The 18,842-nt window shown below is 42.3% G+C and overlaps 1 protein-coding gene across 1 annotated transcript in view; it reads right to left on the bottom strand.

The window, feature by feature from the left end:
* LOC134882005 (neuronal PAS domain-containing protein 3) overlaps nt 1-18,842 on the bottom strand; it is a 252,374-nt gene that overhangs the window by 103,795 nt on the left and 129,737 nt on the right. The window contains exon 4 of the mRNA XM_063909647.1: nt 7,838-7,920. Coding sequence (XP_063765717.1) covers nt 7,838-7,920 — 83 coding nt within the window. The remainder of the gene's footprint in view (nt 1-7,837; nt 7,921-18,842) is intronic.

Below are 18,842 nucleotides of genomic sequence, written 5' to 3'. Positions count from 1 at the left end.
TGACAGGCTCTGAACAACAGTGGACTTACTTACCATAAACCGTCCATTAAAGCAGGGCAGGGTACGTCAGCTGCCATCACTCTGGAAATGCGAGTGTGTGTGTGTGTGTGTGTGTGTGTGTGTGTGTGTGTGTGTGTGTGTGTGTGTGTGTGTGTGTGTGTGTGTGTGTGTGTGTGTGTGTGTGTGTGTGTGTGTGTGAGTGTGTGTTTGTGAAGTTATTTTAATCTGACACTTGGAACTGTAAACAAGGTCAATTAGTACTTTCTGTGTCATGATTTCTTTTCTTTTTTTGGTAAATTTTGCAAGAGTGTGTGTGTGTGTGTGTGTGTGTGTGTGTGTGTGTGTGTGTGTAGTGAATACTCATTTAATTCAAGTGGATAGTACATACTTTTACTGTAGTACATTTATTTAGCTTCAGTAACTTTAAATATTGCCTTTATCTCCTCTTAATACTTGTCTCTCTCCCCACTGGTTTGATTCTCACACAGAGAGAATGACAAAACAACAAGCTGTGTGTGTGTGTGTGTGTGTGTGTGTGTGTGTGTGTGTGTGTGTCTGTGTGTGTGTGTAGTTGTTTTAACAGGTGTGGCACTCCTCCCCCCAGACACTCATCATGCCAGGTGCTCTGCCAGGCTGTTATAAACACACTTGCACAGAGATAATCACACACACTTTCTTCCTCTTTGTTTCCTTCACTCAGGACACTTTCTGACATTATTAAAGCGTAAACACACACACACACACACACACACACACACACACACACACACACACACACACACACACACACACACACACACACACACACACACACACACACACACACACACACACACACACACACACACACACACACACACAGTGTCTCTTTTTCCTTCATCAATCACTACCTAATTGTCACACTTTTTGGCCCTACACATGCACAGTTTACTTTATCGCAGCCCTCCACCCCTCTGTGTCATTAGTGTCCGTCTGTCCGCCGCTGCCTCTTCATCTTCAAACGCCACATGGTGTCTTTAGAAACATCAATCTGCTCTTTAAAGTCCACAAACACACCAGAACACTCAGCAACACTAAACTTCTCTTTACTTTTCCTGTCCTTTTCCAACTTGAATGAGCAGTTTGGACCGTTATTTTTCTTAACCCAGTCAAAGAAATATGATCCTAAAGTTCATATTTTCGGTTAAATACTTCCAATCAGCTGGATTTTTCTGTAAACAAATCAATCAATCAATCAATTAGGAGTGATAGAGCCCAAAGCGTATGACACCCTCTGTATATCTCCCAAAGAAACTCCACAATGATCAAAGGAGCAACACAGGAGGGATCCCTCTCCCAGGTAAAATAAAGTGTGTAGATTAAAGTAAAAGTACAACATAGACAATCCAAATACTACAAATCAAATCAACGAATACAAATAAAGGTCAATCCAGGAAGAAATGAACAATCTTTAAGTAGGCGCCAAAAAGAAAACATTTTGTGTCAAAAAGTTTAGAAGTTTCTAGACATCTCCAAATCTTCATAATTATTGGACGTCTATATTTGATACTTCTTCTCTTACTGCAATTTTTGGAGTCGTCCCGGATGACGTTGTCCTCCCCAGACATTATTCAAACACTGTGGCTTTTGCTTCTCTCACTATAGGCGACTAATACTTATGGAGGTGGAAGCTGGAGGCGTCTCCCTCTCATGTCCATTGGGTGAGAGAACGTGTATTTTGAGTGACTCCACTTGTACATTTTATAGAACATGGCAACCATTTTTACCTTACATGGAAAGTTTGAAGCTGTGTACTCTTCCCTACCTGATATTTATACAAAATAATAATAAACTGAATTAGAAAACAGATTTTCTACAGTCAACCACGACTAGAATCGGAGGATGAAACCCTCTTTATCAGTCACATACATGCACACAGCAGAGCACACACAGTGAAATTGGTCCTCTGCATTTAACCCATCCTAGTACTAGGAGCAGTGGACAGCTGTTGTGCAGCGCCCGGGGAGCAATGGGGAGGGGGGATTGGAGGTGTCCGGTGCCTTGCTCAAGGGCACCACAGCAGGGCCTAGGAGGTGAACTGGGACCTCTCCAAGTAGCAGTCCACTTTCCATATATCAAGTCTGTTCGGGGACTTGAACCGTCGACCCTACGATTCCCAATCCAAGCCCCTACTGACTGAGCCACTGCTGGACTGACATTTATCTCGACCTTTTTACGTTTTGATTTGATTTGTTTTTTTGATTCCAACCATTTGTTTGTCTATCACTCCAAATGTTATTGTACTATTAATGTTGCCTTATTCTGGGGGGGGGGTGGGGGTGGAGGGATTTAAAAAAGACAACCTGCACTTCTGTTTTTCTGTCTTTGACACTGTAGTAGTTGTTTAAGCGGAAGGAAAATAAAGTTACTTTTGTAGAAGAGCCTTTTAAATCTGTCCTCTCTAGGGTCCGGTGAACACATTTTTGACTTTATTGCTGTGCGTTCAAATCAGGTCCATGATGTGGTTAGCCTAGCTTAGCACAAAGACTGAAAGCAGGGGGAAACTGCTAGCTTAGCTCATATACCTCGCCCCATTGGATTCCAATATAAGACATTTTTTTATGAGTATATTGTGACCATTACTCATAGAAACCCTAAAGTTTTCCTTAAACATCTAGTGATACGTTCCAGTGATATAAATGTCTTGAGTGTAACAATAGTGGCGGCTAGCTCAGCTTAATAAATAAGTCAGGGAGTTGAAATGATCCGATTAGATACTGAACTAACTATTGAACCTCAGTTTAGAAATGATTTGCCGTCAAAACGTATATTTTCTGCTTGATAAAGCGTCACTGCTTCCCTTTCTTGCCCACATCTATATGTACAAGTAATAACACACACACACACACCTGCCAGAGAGCACGCATAGAGCTTTACATCCTGTTTAATGACTTCTCCCTCTCCCTCTCTTCATTAAGCGTTATCAACCTCTCTGGCCTAATCTCTCTGAAATTAGTGTCTGGTCTCTACCACCTAAGTGACTGGCTGGCATTCATTAGCGCTGCGTTTTCGCCAAATCAATCACGCCGCGCCCCGTCCGCCACGCTTTCTTAAAATGTCATCCTCAAACTTCTCACAATCAATTAAGCGGGAGATTAATGAGGCCAATTTGCCGCCAACACGTCGGCCTTCCTTCTCCGCTGAAAAGGCTAAGCACACACACACACACACCGACAAACACACACTCACAACCGTGTAGAAACACATCGGAGTGATATATGTACGTAGGGGGAGCTACGCTGACACACACACACACACACAGATCAAATCATGCAAATAAATGACATATTGCTGCAGAGAGGAGCTTACTAACTTCCTGTTTGTTTCTAATAAAAAAATCTATAAATTACTAAAAATAAATGAGATTATTTTGGCTGTTTGATACACCAGTTCGTGCGTGTAAAACTACAAAAATAATGACTTATTTAGATTAATTCAGTCTTTTTACTGTGACCTTGTCCCATCATTAATCCTTTAAAAAAGCTGTGGACTTCCGCTTTATAAATAAAATGATTCCATAGAACTTAACAAATAAAAATGAGATCAGGATTTAGAAAAATATGTAGAATATTTAGACGGATTGCATGTTTTGATTTAGTTTACATTTTTTACTTTCCTGCTGCAGCTTCTTCACATTAAAAGCTTCCCAAGCGTGATCAGATGTGATGCTTTTATTGTGAAAAATGTATATTAAAAGCATCGTGTTTGTCCACAAGGAGATATATCTAATTGTCTGTGCCTTTTAGATAAGATAATCAGATAGCATGTCATTTATTGATCCCAAATGGAGACATTTTTCCGTTGCAGCGGCATAAAAAAAACAAGGCATTGAACAAAATTAGAAATGAAAAGAGTAGAAATTCTCAACTATAAACCTCTTAAAATAGAAATAGAAATCAAGCAGCAGTAGAGAGTAGACAATAAACTGTCTTTATCTTATGTTTGTGCATTCGTGTGCGTTTAAGATTTGAATTAACATGTCCAAGTTAGCCTCTATGATTCTATAATGAATATGCATTGTCCCTTCTCAAATAAATAAATACAAAACACGTTTGTAGAGCTTCATTTTCGAGGCTATTCTGCTATGAAAAAGGGTCTATTTATCCAGATATGAGCCAAAAAAGACTAACTTCTGTTCTGTAATACTGACCTTGGTCGCTGTGGCCAGTGCAACATGTATTATATGCTTCAAATGTGTTTTAGTTTTACTCATGCATTTGTTTTCTGTGCTCTTGTGTGTCTTATTTTAATGCTTTTAACCTCCCAGGGACTGCAGATGAAAACAAGCAGTTATGATTGTATCTTTTGTGTGCATTGGCCCTTCTTAAGTTAATCAATACAAACACCAAACAAGTTTACTGAGGTTCATTTGCAATGAAATTGGGCAAAAATAAAGGGTCTATTTACCCAGTTATGAGTCAAAAACCCTCGGTTCAGTTCAGAAAAGAAAAAAAGGACTGTCAGAAATAAATGTTGTTTGCTGATTATTTAGCAAATCAGTTCTGCAGGTGAGAATAATTCAAACAGAATCTAGTTATTGTTAATCTTTAAGAGCAGTCTGTTATTGTAAAATTCATTGTAAAACAAAGCATAACACTCTCTCTCTCACACACACACACACACACACACACACACACACACACACACACACACACACACACACTTTCCCTCTTCCAGGTGAAGGGAGGCCCACATTGTTCGTGTCACTTCCAATCTCAGAGCCGCCTCAATCTGCCGCGGGATCTGCCTCGTATGGTTGTCATAGCGACTCTCCAGGGATTATAACAAGGTATTATGGGATGTCTGGTGTCTCGAGCTGCCGGATCAGAACACGGTGTTAACACACACTCAAACACACACACACACAGCGCGCGGCGGCATCCATTGCTCAGCGCAGCGTGAGCGGATGTGCGGCGGCTCGGCTGCTCCTGCCTGTCGGGGCCCGGTGTTAACACTCACACATGACAACGTGATGAGCAGAGCGGCGGAAGAGGAGAGGCGGTTGTCACGGCGACACGCTCGCTCTCTGCCGTGGCTGTCTGCGGGATTAAAGCGGGACGGATAAAGAGCAAACGCAACTACAAGGACCTGTGATGGATGGGGCTGCACGCTGATGCAACACACTCCTCCTCCTCCTCCTCCTCCTCCTCCTCCTCCTCATCTGGATCTCTATTTTTAATTTCTTCTACTGATACTTACAGAGGGAGGTGCAGCGTTTCGGGAACAGCTCCCTCTGGCTGCAAGTGTGACAGCGTTCACTCATTTCAGACTAGTTTCTTTTAACTTCGCTTGTACACGTGCTCCGATATACTACGAGACACGTCCCTGCGTTCTGAGACTAAACATAAAAGTCTCTGTGCTAAAATAAAGTCGGGATTGTGAGAAATAAATGTGTAAACGTGGACTAAAGTGTGCTATCCACAATATTACTTACTTGGGACACTGTGGCAGGTGCAACATGCCTCAAAACTAAATCAGATGAGCACTCTTTAACAATTAAGAGCAGTGAAGGTCATGCCCTAGTGGGGCATACAACATTAAAGAGATGAACACATAAATGCATTATGAGTTATTGTCCAAAAAAGGAACAGCCAGACGGACCTGTCTCTGTTCTAAACGGAAAGTTGAGTGGTCTAGAAATAAATGTGGACATGTGGACTAAAATGTGCTTCCTAAGGCACTCCTGACCTTTGAACACTGCAGCAGGTGCAACATGCATCACACAATGGATAAGACAAGCACTTCTTCAACAATTAACAGCAGGAAAAGGTCAATGCCAAAGTCATTACCTAGTGGTATATACAAGCTGCAACATGCATCAAAAACTATTGTCCAATAAAGCCAACAACACATGTTCCTGTTCAACAGAGGAAGCTAAGATTGGAGGAATTAAAGCTGGAAATATGGTTTAAAAAAACACTGAGCTCTGGACCCTGGGCCGGTGAAACGTGCATCATAATGTCATTTCTGCTGCCTAGTCAACAAAGCTAATACTTCCTACTTTGTACAAATTTAGATGAGGTCTCTTTCCTCCACAACTGGCCAAAAGTAACATGGAAGATAAATCAGTGTCACCGTTTGTAATAAATTCTTCATATCTGTCAGGAATTTGATTAAGGGATAAAAAGAGCTGCAAGAAGATTAGAAAAGTGTGGGTTTTAACACGGGTAAGGCTCCCTGGTGTCAACCAGATTATAACAATAATAATCAGGTGTTACTTCAACAGATTCAGCAGATACACACACACACACACACACACACACACACACACACACACACACACACACACAAGCACATGTTAGATTTAAAAATGCACCAACAAAGGAAAAGAACAACACTTTTGGAGGCTTACAACATCATATATAGAATGGGTGAACGCTTCCAATAGAGCATACTGTATAGCACAGCACGCACGCACGCACGCACGCACGCACGCACCACACAGATTACAAGCCTCTATCAGCTGTGGTATCGCGTCAGCCCGGTTGTGATGTTAAAAGCTCAGCCTTTGGGCTGTATGTTAAACAGATAAGGAGTGGAGCATGTTAGGGATTAAAACTACAAGACACACACACACACACACACACACACACACAGAAACCTGAGGGAGCGAACAGCGATAACCCAGTCATTATCATACTTTCATAATTCCATTTAATAATTCAGCTTAGCCGCGGCAGCAGCTGGATGTTGAGGGATAATTGAAGCTGGCTGTGGTGAGGAATCTGAGGGGGAATTATGAGGAATCACTGAGCTAATAATGTAAAGGTACATTAGGAGGGCTAATTTAGCTCCTGAAGAAGCTCAAAGGCAATCAGATGAAAAGACTCAGATAACATGGTGTAACATCCCCATTCTGATACAACATTTGGACTAAAATATTCTAGAGATTCAGAAATCAGGAATAACCTTGATAGTTCTAATGAGACTGTGATGCTCGTTAGACACTTTAAAACAGATGTATGACAGACACAGAACATCCATGTTAACCGTGGGGATGTTTACATGATTAGTGTTTACTGTGTTTCTCATACAGGGTCCTTTGAGTAGATTAAGTTAGACTGAAGCCTTTTGTGCAACAGCCAATCCTAAAATGATATACCGACTTAATCCCAGGTCGAATGAACATTAAAGAGTCTACTATATTTGTATTATATTGCCTTCAGCGATTGTTAAATATCTGTGTTGTTGTTTTGAATATGCCACCTTGTTGATGTTGCAAATGGAGCTGCTGTGATGCAAGACACATTTCAGACCTGATCTGACAAGTATCGTATTATATGTGAGCCTAAAAGAGATTTTACATGCATTTCCTCTGCTTTGTTCATCATTACAACCAAATGGCCACCCTACTTTTCTTGACCATGTTGACATATCTCTAAGCACAGTTTGTTTATCTTATTCCTGCGATGTGAAAAGGAATCAAATCAAGAAAACACCTGTGAACCAAATCCCTGAACTTTTTCCCAGTAAAACAACAAGTCTGTAGAGCAGTGTTTCTCATTATCAAACGCTTTAAATAAAACTGTCTAAAGAGTAGTGTGTGTGTGTGTGTGTGTGTGTGTGTGTGTGTGTGTGTGTGTGTGTGTGTGTGTGTGTGTGTGTGTGTGTGTGTTCAGTATAGACTGTGTTTTCTACATCACACTGAGAGAAGCATGAGCACAAATCCACTGGAAACCATTTATCAAGACCAGAGGGCAAACAATTACTCCAAAGATTACTGGTGTGTGTCCAGCATGATACTCCAAACCGAAGATGAGTTCAGATGAAGCAATTTTGAACCGGGAACAGCTCCTACCTGTAATATGTGGCTGCCCAGGTGAGGTTCGAAGATGTCCGAGGCGACGGAGGTGGGACTCCTCCTTCGCTGGTTACCTATAGCTAAACACACACACACACACACACACACACACACGCAAACACACACACACACACACACAAACACACACACGCAAACACACACACACACACACACACACACACACACACACACACACACACACACACACAAGGAGAGAGAAAGCACAGGACAGGACAGAAGAAGACCGGTGAGACTCAGACACATTGATACGAGCAAAGCTACACACACACACACACACATACATACACACACACACACACACACACTAACGTTTATACAGCCTAGCGTGACGAACACACATGGCACAAGACAAGAGGAACCAGTGAGTTCAGCTCGGCAAAACATTTTTGAACAGTGCAACAGGTTAGCATCATTAGCCCTTCTCATTGATATCAAATGGAACCATTAGCATCGTGCTAATGAGGTAGCAATCCAGCAGAACTTTGTTTCAAAATTATTTTATAGACAGTTATTCTACTCCAAGAAAGGAATATAATTTCTTGCAGCTTTAAAGATCATTTTGAATCTATTTTTTACCACATAAATTAGCAGCTAATATGCTTGAATAGTTTAAAAGCTTGACCAAATTAATCCAGTAAAAGTCTGAAGGCAAGGATACAAAACAAATCTCTTATTTAGTCTCACTTTCTTTTTACTACCCCTTTATTATGCTCATCTATCTATCCATCACTTTACTTCTCCAGAGAGTGACAGAGAAAAAGTAATGTTTTATAGCTTTCTAAAAAATTCTTCCTGAGGGCAAAACCTTCTCCAGCCAGAGAGAGAAAGAGAGGAGGAATCTGCCCTCAGGTTAAACTGTCTCTCTCTCTCAACAAAAAAAACAAAGCCAGAAAGTGTGATAGACATACAGAAAGATAATTATTATTTCTTGTTACAAGGCTGAGTTGAATACTCGGTTGTTATTGGTCGATTTAGACATATACCGCTCTTGAAAGCAGACCGTTGCTACGGTGTAGGGAATAAGTGCAGTCATATCCCTACGCAGAAAGAAGTCCGCTCAATTTCAGATGTAGATAACAAAACGTTGGATTCAAGGTGGCTAAAGTAGGGGTGAAGTAAAACGTTAGAGGAATCAACAGAAGAAGACAGACAGGAAGTCAACACTAACAGGAACAACAGAAGAAGACAGACAGGAAGTCAACACTAACAGGAACAACAGAAGAAGACAGACAGGAAGTCAACACTAACGGGAACAACAGAATAAGACAGACAGGAAGTCAACACTCACGGGAACCGGGTATAGGCTTGTTTAAAGACTGGTTAATTGAGCAGAAAATTGGATCAAACTTGGGCAGTTACAGAAAACCTTAATCAGTTCAGAGTCATAGCTGAATAATCTAGGATTTGTTTTGTGTAATTTACTTTCGTTCTTGCGCCTCCCTGTGTTTTTCAGTGGAATATCCCTTTATTAAGACCACCTGTCGATTGTGTCAGTGGCAGTGTTTGATGTTGCTATGACAACGCATTCCGAGCCTCAAAATCCTAGGCGGAGCTAAGAATGGTTCTAGAATACGATGTCACGATGACATCACCGCGTTAGAATGTGATGACATCATCGGCAGTTCAAAGCCAAGGTGACTTTAGGAAGGGTTCTCGTTCACTCGATACGACTCAGTTTGTTTTGACGCATCGCATCAGACGGACAGCTCTCAGTTGGGTTAGCATTTAGGGCTAAACACGTCTCTTCCACGTTCATAATCCAAATTGCTGCTTGCTACTGCAAGCACAAAATGTTTTGGAGAAGTTCTGTCTTTCCTTGGGTGTGCATGGGCTACCACACCCGGCTGCCCGATGAGGAATGCATAGAATTACGGGGACCGACAAGTCTGCAGAGCGAGGTTGAGTCAGTGAGTGAGCAACCGCGAGTGATCAGGGGAAGCAATCGCGTCTTAAATTCCCAGATTGATCAAGCCAACGATGAGATATCTCACAACGAAGACTTGGAGACCACATATGACTCAACGAGAGATCAGAGAAGGGGATTGACTGAAGTCAACGGTCACCTTCAGTATGTGCTGCAAGATTTACGCGAGAAATCAAAAGATCCGGCAATTTTGAGAGAAAAACTGAAGGCTGCACAAGCTGAGAAAGAAAACCTTGAGAAAATAAACGACAGCATGCGTCAGGAAATCTTTCAGCTAGCCGAAAAGTGCCAGAGCTACGACGACATGGAAAGTCAACTAAAATTGGCAAAAGTTGAGATCAAATCCATGACGGATATAAAGAAAGAGCTCAACGGCAATGTGCGCAAACTGCGTGAGAAAGTCACCAGACAGGATAGACTTAGAGAAAAGGTGACCAACTGAGAGAGGAGAAAAACATCTGGACTCAGAGAAACAGCGCTCTGGAACGAGAGGCTCAGGATATCTCCGCAAGATTAGCGAGGACAGAAGGATGAGAAACGAATCCTTCCCGTTAAGAGCGGAGAGAAATGCCATAAAGAAACAGAACTGCGAACTCAAGATTCAAATTGTATACCTGAAGGCGCAATACCAGAGAAACAAACCGTTCCACGACACGTATAACGCCCTGAAAGCGGGGGTTGAAGCCCAATCCGAACAGCAAAAAGTCCTCCTGAAGGACATTGACTTTTTCCAGAAACAGATCGAACGGAAAAACATTTTGAACGGAGAGTTTCTGAGAATCAAATCTGAAAAAAACAAACTGAGATTTCAGAACTCCCTTCTCCGCCGAGATGTCGAGGAGCTTTTCGGAAAGCTGAAGGCTAACCAGAGCAGGGCGGGCCAAGACGACTTTTTCACGGCGGGAAAGGACACGGCAGGTCCTCTACGTGACGACCTGAAGCTAAAACTGAGGGAGCTGCAGGAGATTAGGGAGCGAGTCAGAGCCATGGAGGAGGAGAACGACGCTCTGCTGTTAGCTCACGCCCAGCAGCTCTGCAAGGAGAGGCCCAAAGTTGGCCCGTGGACGCCTCAGATCTTCAACAGAGGAGTGAAGATGGCCCAACGCAACTGGGCCTACGAGCTGTGCTAGATTATCTCATGCTGAAATTAAATGCAAATAAAAAAACGTAATCAAAATGACGTCTTAAGGATTTGAATTAGATTTAAAGAAGTGTATTTGTGTGCTATATGAATAAAGAATAGCAAAAACTAATCATTTGGAGAAACGTTTCTCGTATTTTTATTGAGGTTTTGGTCGGTCCAATACTTTGAAATATCTAAACGGTCATTTAATTGATTGTCATTACACAACTCACGGTTTCCAGGGGATGAACCCTCCTGACTTTGGAGACCCTCTGACCCTTAATCCATCTCCAAGAGGAGGATGACATTTGAGGTCTTGAGTGAAATGTCTTCACAACTATCGGATGATGAATAACTTGAACCTGATTTGATTAAGAGAGAGATCCATAAATGTAATGTGAATAAGAACATTAAGTTCATTGTGTTCTTCTAAAAACAACTCCCTTGCCTCGAGACAAAATCAACAGGAAAAAAGGGACGCAAACAAACAAATGAACAAGGTTCATGAGGACGTATGTTATTTCGTAATATATATTTAGGTACGGGGTAACTGGGACCTCGTCTCCTGTTTGCCTCGATGCCTTTTCTTGTATTATTTTGAATTAGCCAGTTATAAATGTTACTCGTTCCATCTTCATTTTGAAAGAAAACATGCATGAAAATATGTTCTTAAATACAATTTCCTTGCCTCGAGACAAATAACAAAGACAGAATAACAAAGTGACATGAGAAACACAAGAGATTCAGAGCCAGAAACAGAGTCAGAGTTGGAGAAAGACAGTGAGACAGCTTCAGACAGAGAGACAGAGAGACAGTGAGACAGCTCCAGACAGAGACAGGCAGACGGAGGGGCATTAAAGCTCACTAAAAGAGAGATTTTTCTGCCCTGAGGTAATTTTCTCCTCTCCTCACAACCTCCGTCCTCATCTCCCTGCAGACCTCATTACACTGAATTTAAACACACACTCAAACACACCCCCACTGTCCTCTTTTGGGGGGGTAATGTAGCTGAATTAGGCTCAATTAATGATGTAATGAAATGCTCTTGTGAACGAGAGCCTTTTTTTTTTTTTAAAAGGAAGGGGGTGAGGAGAGGGGGAGACAGGAGGGGGTTACGGAGCTCAGGGAGGAAGGATTGAGAAGCAGCATCTCAGGGGGACTTAATTGTAGAAAAATAAATGTTTTAAGTCGGATAATCGAGAGTGAATCATGCAGGCTCAAACACTTTGTTTTTATGTGAAAGGAAGGAAAACAGGATCAAAAACGTAATCCGTTCACATTGATTTGGGCTAAAGTTAATCCATCAAACAACACCAGCGGCCCTTTGGTTGTTAAGAGGGGCCCTTTGCTGCTCTTTTCCAGCTCCATATTTAGATTTTGTGCCTCTTTAATGCTTTAATGTTCAAAAAGCTCTCCTACTGCCTGTGCTGCAGCACCTCTTTTCACCCTCTGTCTGAAACCAGAGCCCAGTCTGCTCTGATTGGTTAGCTGGCCGGCTCTGTTGTGATTGGTCAACCTGCTTCGAGATGTCCCGCCCCCTTAGCCTCTCACGTACAATGTGTTGGAGCGAGTGTAGTGATGTTATGATGTGTCGGAATTTTGGGATTTTAGTGTTTGCAGACCATTGACATGCACTGAAACCTATACAACACAATTCAGGATTATGATGAAAGGAAATGGAAGAGTAAATGAAGAAGAACGATGAAGAGGAATTAACTAAAAGTTAGAGGGGATGAAAAGATAAGATTGTTTTGCCTCGCTGCAAGTAACCAAATCGTGTGTGTGTGTGTGTGTGTGTGTGTGTGTGTGGGTTTCAGCTAGCCCCTCTAGCAACGCTCTGAGCGCTTAGCCGTCAGTGTGTGTGTGTGTGTTGTTGTTTGTCTGCCTGCTACCTGATCCAGCTGGAGTCCAATGCTCTCTCTCTCTCACACACACACACACACACACACACACACACACACACACACACACACACACACACACACACACACACACACACACACACACACACACACACACACACACACACACACACACACACACACACTTCCTGATCTAATATATTCATCACTGAATATACATATTAATGCAATACAATGGAAAATTAAAACGGAGCGGGGGGAGTAAAGGACTGAAAGAAGAATTAAAGAATGCAAAATAAAAAAGGAAAATATATTCAAGAAATTAAAAAAGGTTTTAAAAATGTTAAAATGCAACAGGATCAGCGATAGGACAAAAAAATGAACAAAAAAATAGAAACTCATATAGATGAGAGGTACCAGAACAACTTTAAATGATTCAACATTGTGTGTGTGTGTGTGTGTGTGTGTGTGTGTGTGTGTGTGTGTGTGTGTGCGTGTGTGTGCGTGTGTGTGTGCGCGTGTGTGTATGTGTGTGTGTGTGTGTGTGTGTGTGTGTGTGTGTGTGTGTGTGTGTGTGTGTGTGTGTGTGTGTGTGTGTGACCTTCCTTTTGAAAAGTCAATTTAACTTCGGTCTCTCAAAGTCAACCATTAAGTGCTGTTGTTAATTTATTTTCTGTTTAATATGTTTAAGATGAAATTGGCAACAAACTAGCAATATATGTGTGTGTGTGTGTGTGTGTGTGTGTGTGTGTGTTGGCTTAGAGCTCTAGCTGCTCCCCTCGCTCCGCTGGAAGGTTGGATTAAAGGAGTTAACTACAACCTCCAGACTGCCGGCCACAACATGTGAGGGTGTGTGTGAGTGTGTGTGTGTGTGGGAGGGGGATAGGTACTGTTACACAAATTGCCAATTCAATTAGCAGTAGGTGTAAGAACACTGGAGAGAGTAAGTGTGCGTGTGCGTGTGCGCGTAAGTGTGCGTGTGCGCGTGAGAGGGCAGCCATTTTGGCAGAATGTCAGACCTAATTTATCAAGACCTAACAAAGGACTTCAGGGATGAAGAGGGAGAAGGAAGGGGGGAGGGTGTAAGGGAAGGTGGGACAGAAGGGGAGGAAGTGAGGGATTACTGAGGGAAGGAAACATCGACGGGTTGATGGAAGGGAGGAAGGAAGGAAGTATTGAGGAAAGGAAAGATTGCAAGTTATTTCGTATTTACTGTATAATATTTCAAACAGGAAGCAAAGACGACGACTATAACGAGCAGACATGGATCTGAACTGAAAAATGAACCCATGATCAGATTTATAAATGTTCCATAAAGATGAAATCCATTCAATTAGACATTAAGGAAATCATATCGTTATTGTAAACACAACTTCAGTTTGTGAAAATAAGAATTCCACAAGTACACACTTTAGTAATCTCAGTGTTCGTGCAAGTATCCATGAAACAAAAACATCAAGGCCTTAAAGGGGCCCTATATTATGGGGTTTGCTCATCCTGTAGAGTGTTGTGTAGTTGTTTAGTGCATGTAGTAGAAGTCCCTGCTTCCCTTCCTCCTTTCCTCTTAATATTATCCTGTTTCACTCTCATTAAACCACAGAAACACACGTGTGCATGTCTGCAAGCTCATGGTAATTATGGGGTAAAAGATCTCCTTCGCATCAGCCAGCCATCTATATTACTTTGTGGGAAAAAAACACTTTTACTCTTGACTTTATTTTTCGACGAAATTAGCAGCGTGTTGCATGTTCCCATTTCTCAAGCTCTGACTTTACGTCTATGTTTTATGAAAGTCAAAGACATTTATGCTAAACTTGACTTTAAAGGGGATGAAATGACACTTATAGAATCATCTGCAAAGAGTTAAACAAGGCCTTAAAACTGAGAACAGTTCCTGGAGTGTCCAACAAAATACTGTAATGATTCCCCTACAAGAAATAGAGGACAAAAGGGACATTTTTTTTATTCCTGTACCAGTTACATGTGATTTTTGAAGTGTAATTAAACCTTTGTATGTAAATATAAATGGTCTGCAAAGGCTGAAATCCCTGTGTTCCCTCCAGAAAGAGTTCCTCTCCCACTGTCCTAACTGACGACGAAAAGACTCCCTATAAGCAGTTCTTTTATGAATGAATTCAGATGTGCAGTCTTCTGTCCACTCTCAGATTACAGTACTACACGTCAGCAAAATGCGGTTACTACTATGCGTCCTTCATCTTCATACTGTCTTCTGACTGCATCCAGACTCTTTCTGATATGGAAAAGGAGCGAGCAGCAGACTGAGGGAAAGAGCTTCTCTCTCCGTTACACATTACAAAGTTTACAGCTCGTCACATTAATGAGACGCACTCAGCCTCTCTCCTCCTCAGATGAGATGCTGGGGCTGATTAACTCCAGCGGGGTCGCTCCACTAAACCTGGATTATTTCAGAGGTTAACTTCCGACGGAAACTTTGACTGTTCAGCGCTGAGACGTTTTACAGAGGTACAATTTTCTGCAAACCAGACTAGCTTTGTCTATTTAGGCTACTGTGGAAAATAGACTAGCAGCTATCTTTGACTGCGTGTCTAAAAAGCAAGGGATTTGTTTGTTTATCCAAATTCTACTTCTAGATGAATTAAAGAACAGGGAGGTTTTAAATACAGAATATAAATACTGGATTATCAATATAAATAACTCACCCCTAAGAAACCTGGTTCAGGCGTTCTGTTATATCTCAATCAACACGCACACGCACACGCACACGCACGCACACACACACACACACACACACGCACACACACACCACTTCCTTGCTGAAGTTCATTACTTTGCTCTCTTTCTATCTCTATGACTCCGGTCTGCTGTCGCTTTCAGACTCTTACACACACAGCTTCATTTCTGTGTGTGTGTGTGTGTGTGTGTGTGTGTGTGTGTGTGTGTGTGTGTGTGTGTGTGTGTGTGTGTGTGTGTGTGTGTGTGTGTGTGTGTGTGTTGGGTGTATTATCATCTCTGTTGTCTCTACACTTGGCTGAGTGCCAGCTGGTGTGTGTTGGGAGTCAAGGACAAAAGAGGACGGAGAGAGAAAGAGGTGAAGCAACAGAGTGACAACATGGAGGAAGACAAATGGGGACAGAGGAGGACAGAGAGACAGACACATGATCGTAAGGGATTGTGTCATCCTCAAATGATTGATAAAAGTCTCAATAACGGTCTATAGTGTCAGAAATATACATATATAAAAAGGCGGTTGTGATTGGTCAACAGGTTAGAGATATCCTGCCCCTTAGCCTATCATGTACAATACAAAGAAAATGTGGGCATTTTGTTTTGTGTCCACTTCCGAACTAGTATGTGAGTGTGTGGGACTTTAAAGAAGGAGATAGACATGTCCAACGTTAGACTGCAGGTGAGTGTGTGTGTGTGTGTGTGTGTGTGTGTGTGTGTGTGTGTGTGTGTGTGTGTGTGTGTGTGTGTGTGTATTAGAAAGAGAGAGAGAAGACGATCATGTTCTCTGACAAATTCAGACACAAGAGAAACCTCAAACCTCATGAGTCTGTAGATTGACACACACGCACGCACGCTTCCACACATACACACATGCGCCCGCCCGCCAACACACACACACACACACACACACACACACACACACACACACACACACACACACACACACACACACACACACACACAAACACACAGCAAGGGTTCAGTGAGGCAGCAAGGTATTGGCACTGAGGGAATACAAGGAGCAGACAGTAATTAGGAACCAGCCTACTGTACCATACACACACACACACACACACACACACACACACACACACACACACACACACATGTAGTAGAAACTAGATATGTTCTTGGGCACACACACACACACACACACACACACACACACACACACACACACACACACCGTGTAATTAGGTAGGGGCCTGACGCCCCAGTGGTGAACTGAACAAGCCCCTGAATACCCGCACTGGGAACAGCTGAACATCATAATACGTGGGAAAAGGGCGTGTACACTCACACACACACACACACACACACACACACACACACACACACACACACACACACACACGTACGTTAATTAAGTGGCAGCCTACTGTGCGTGAAGGGAACAAGGCGGTGGACGGCCGCAGTGGGAGTGTTGGTGGACCGGCAGCAGTCAGGATTAACACGAGACGACCTGCCAGCTCCACACAGTCGCTCCCTGCTTCCCTTCCTCCTTTCCTCTTAATATTATGCTGTTTCACTCTCCTTAAACCCCACAGAAACACACGTGTGCATGTCTGCAAGCTAATGTAATTATGGGGTAAAAGATCTCCTTCGCATCAGCCAGCCATCTATATTACTTTGAGGAAAAAAAACACTTTTACTCTTGGACTTCATTTTTCGATGAAATTAGCAGCGTGTTGCATGTTCCCATTTCTCAAGCTCTGACTTTACGTCTATGTTTTATCAAAGTCAAAGACATTTTTGCTAAACTTGACTTTAAAGGGGATGAAATGACACTTATAGAATCATCTGCAAAGAGTTAAACAAGGCCTTAAAACTGAGAACAGTTCCTGGAGTGTCCAACAAAATACTGTAATGATTCCCCTACAAGAAATAGAGGACAAAAGGGACATTTTTTAAATTCCTTTACCAGTTAAATGTGTGCTTAAATCGTCTTATTCTTAGAAGAAGGTATTCAGTATAATATAGTATAATGACAGATTTAGACTCTTTACCTAAGTAGATTCACTCTGGATTAAAAATACTTCATGACAAGTACAAGAAAGAAGGAAACTATTAAAAGTAAGCATCATTTAAAGTACTTGTTCTGCAGAAACACTACTTTCACTGTCTAGTTTTGTAGGAAACAGTACTTTAATCTTCATAACAGAGTAAAGAAGTAGTGTCCAGGGTTTTGTCTAAACTGTGCCCTCAAACCAAGTGATGCCAGGAAACAATATCTCCGTTGGTCAGAAAGGGTTTAATGAGTCCAGAAATATGGAGATGGGGTCAGGTGTCTGGTCAGACGGCAGAGACAGCGTACGGAGAATAAATAGGGGACGGATGTCCGGTGGGTCTGCCGGGGGACGAGTGGCAGGCAGCAGGCTGACACTGAAACTGAGATTTCTGATCCTTTCTTTTACTCTCCTTTTTTCTGGAGAGGAAGTAAAGAAACCTCTGGATTTATTTGTTGTTGGAGGTGCAATATATAACTCAGCAGATTTAAGACGTGAAGACACTGTTATTTTCTGCTTTTCACCGGAGAGTGGGCGGGGCTTAATTTGGACCGGAAGTGACGTTAGCGCCTCGCGCTATAGTTTTCTAGTAAAGCCCTGGTATACACCGATTCGGCGAAGTGACCGGAAGTAGAGCGGCCGCCATTGATGCGGTGTGCGTGCGGTGTGTATTTCGCGGTATTTCCATAGACAGTAAAAGGGATATTTCGCTGGATTTGTGAACGAGATTTGTGAAAAGCAATAATTATGCCCAGACAGTCTGGAAGGGCGTGTGCCGTCATCGGCTGCTTCAATAACAGCCAAAAGCTGTTATTGAAGCAGCCGATGTGATGTGTTTTTGATTTGATTTTCAAACTCTGACCAGGCCCTTCACATGGACCCTGTAGGTTTTCTATTGAGTCAGGTAAGACATTTTGCAAGGTAGACTTATTCCATGCACAGATCTGGTCTGTACAAGACATTCCAGTCAAACCATGTTTGACTGCCTCCTTGACTTTATACAGTAGTGCTGCAGCGTGGCTGCAGCAGCTTTCTCTGCCAGCCATGCAGTCACACTTCACATTCTCAACATGCCCCCCATCTCTCACTGTAACTTCCACAGTGTGGTGGCTGTGGATGGCCTGGGAAAACCTCACCGATCCTTTCAGTATGACATGGTCGTCCAAAAAGCAATGTAGTATTTGCCCGACCCATCCAGAGCTCAGGTAGTTTTGACCTTCTATCAGTGACCTGTAGTTTTTGTTTTGTTGGTCATCACTGGCCAGCCGAAGAATAAAATACTCCTGAATATCTAAAACGAAGCAAAAAAGTGTTTTTGTTTTTGATCACGTCGCAGCCATATCATGTTAATGAAATG

This window comes from Eleginops maclovinus, chromosome 19, assembly GCF_036324505.1.
Source record: "Eleginops maclovinus isolate JMC-PN-2008 ecotype Puerto Natales chromosome 19, JC_Emac_rtc_rv5, whole genome shotgun sequence".
NCBI lineage: Eukaryota > Metazoa > Chordata > Actinopteri > Perciformes > Eleginopidae > Eleginops > Eleginops maclovinus.
Note: the sequence above shows the minus strand (reverse complement) of the source record. Positions and strands in the feature narration are given on the sequence as shown.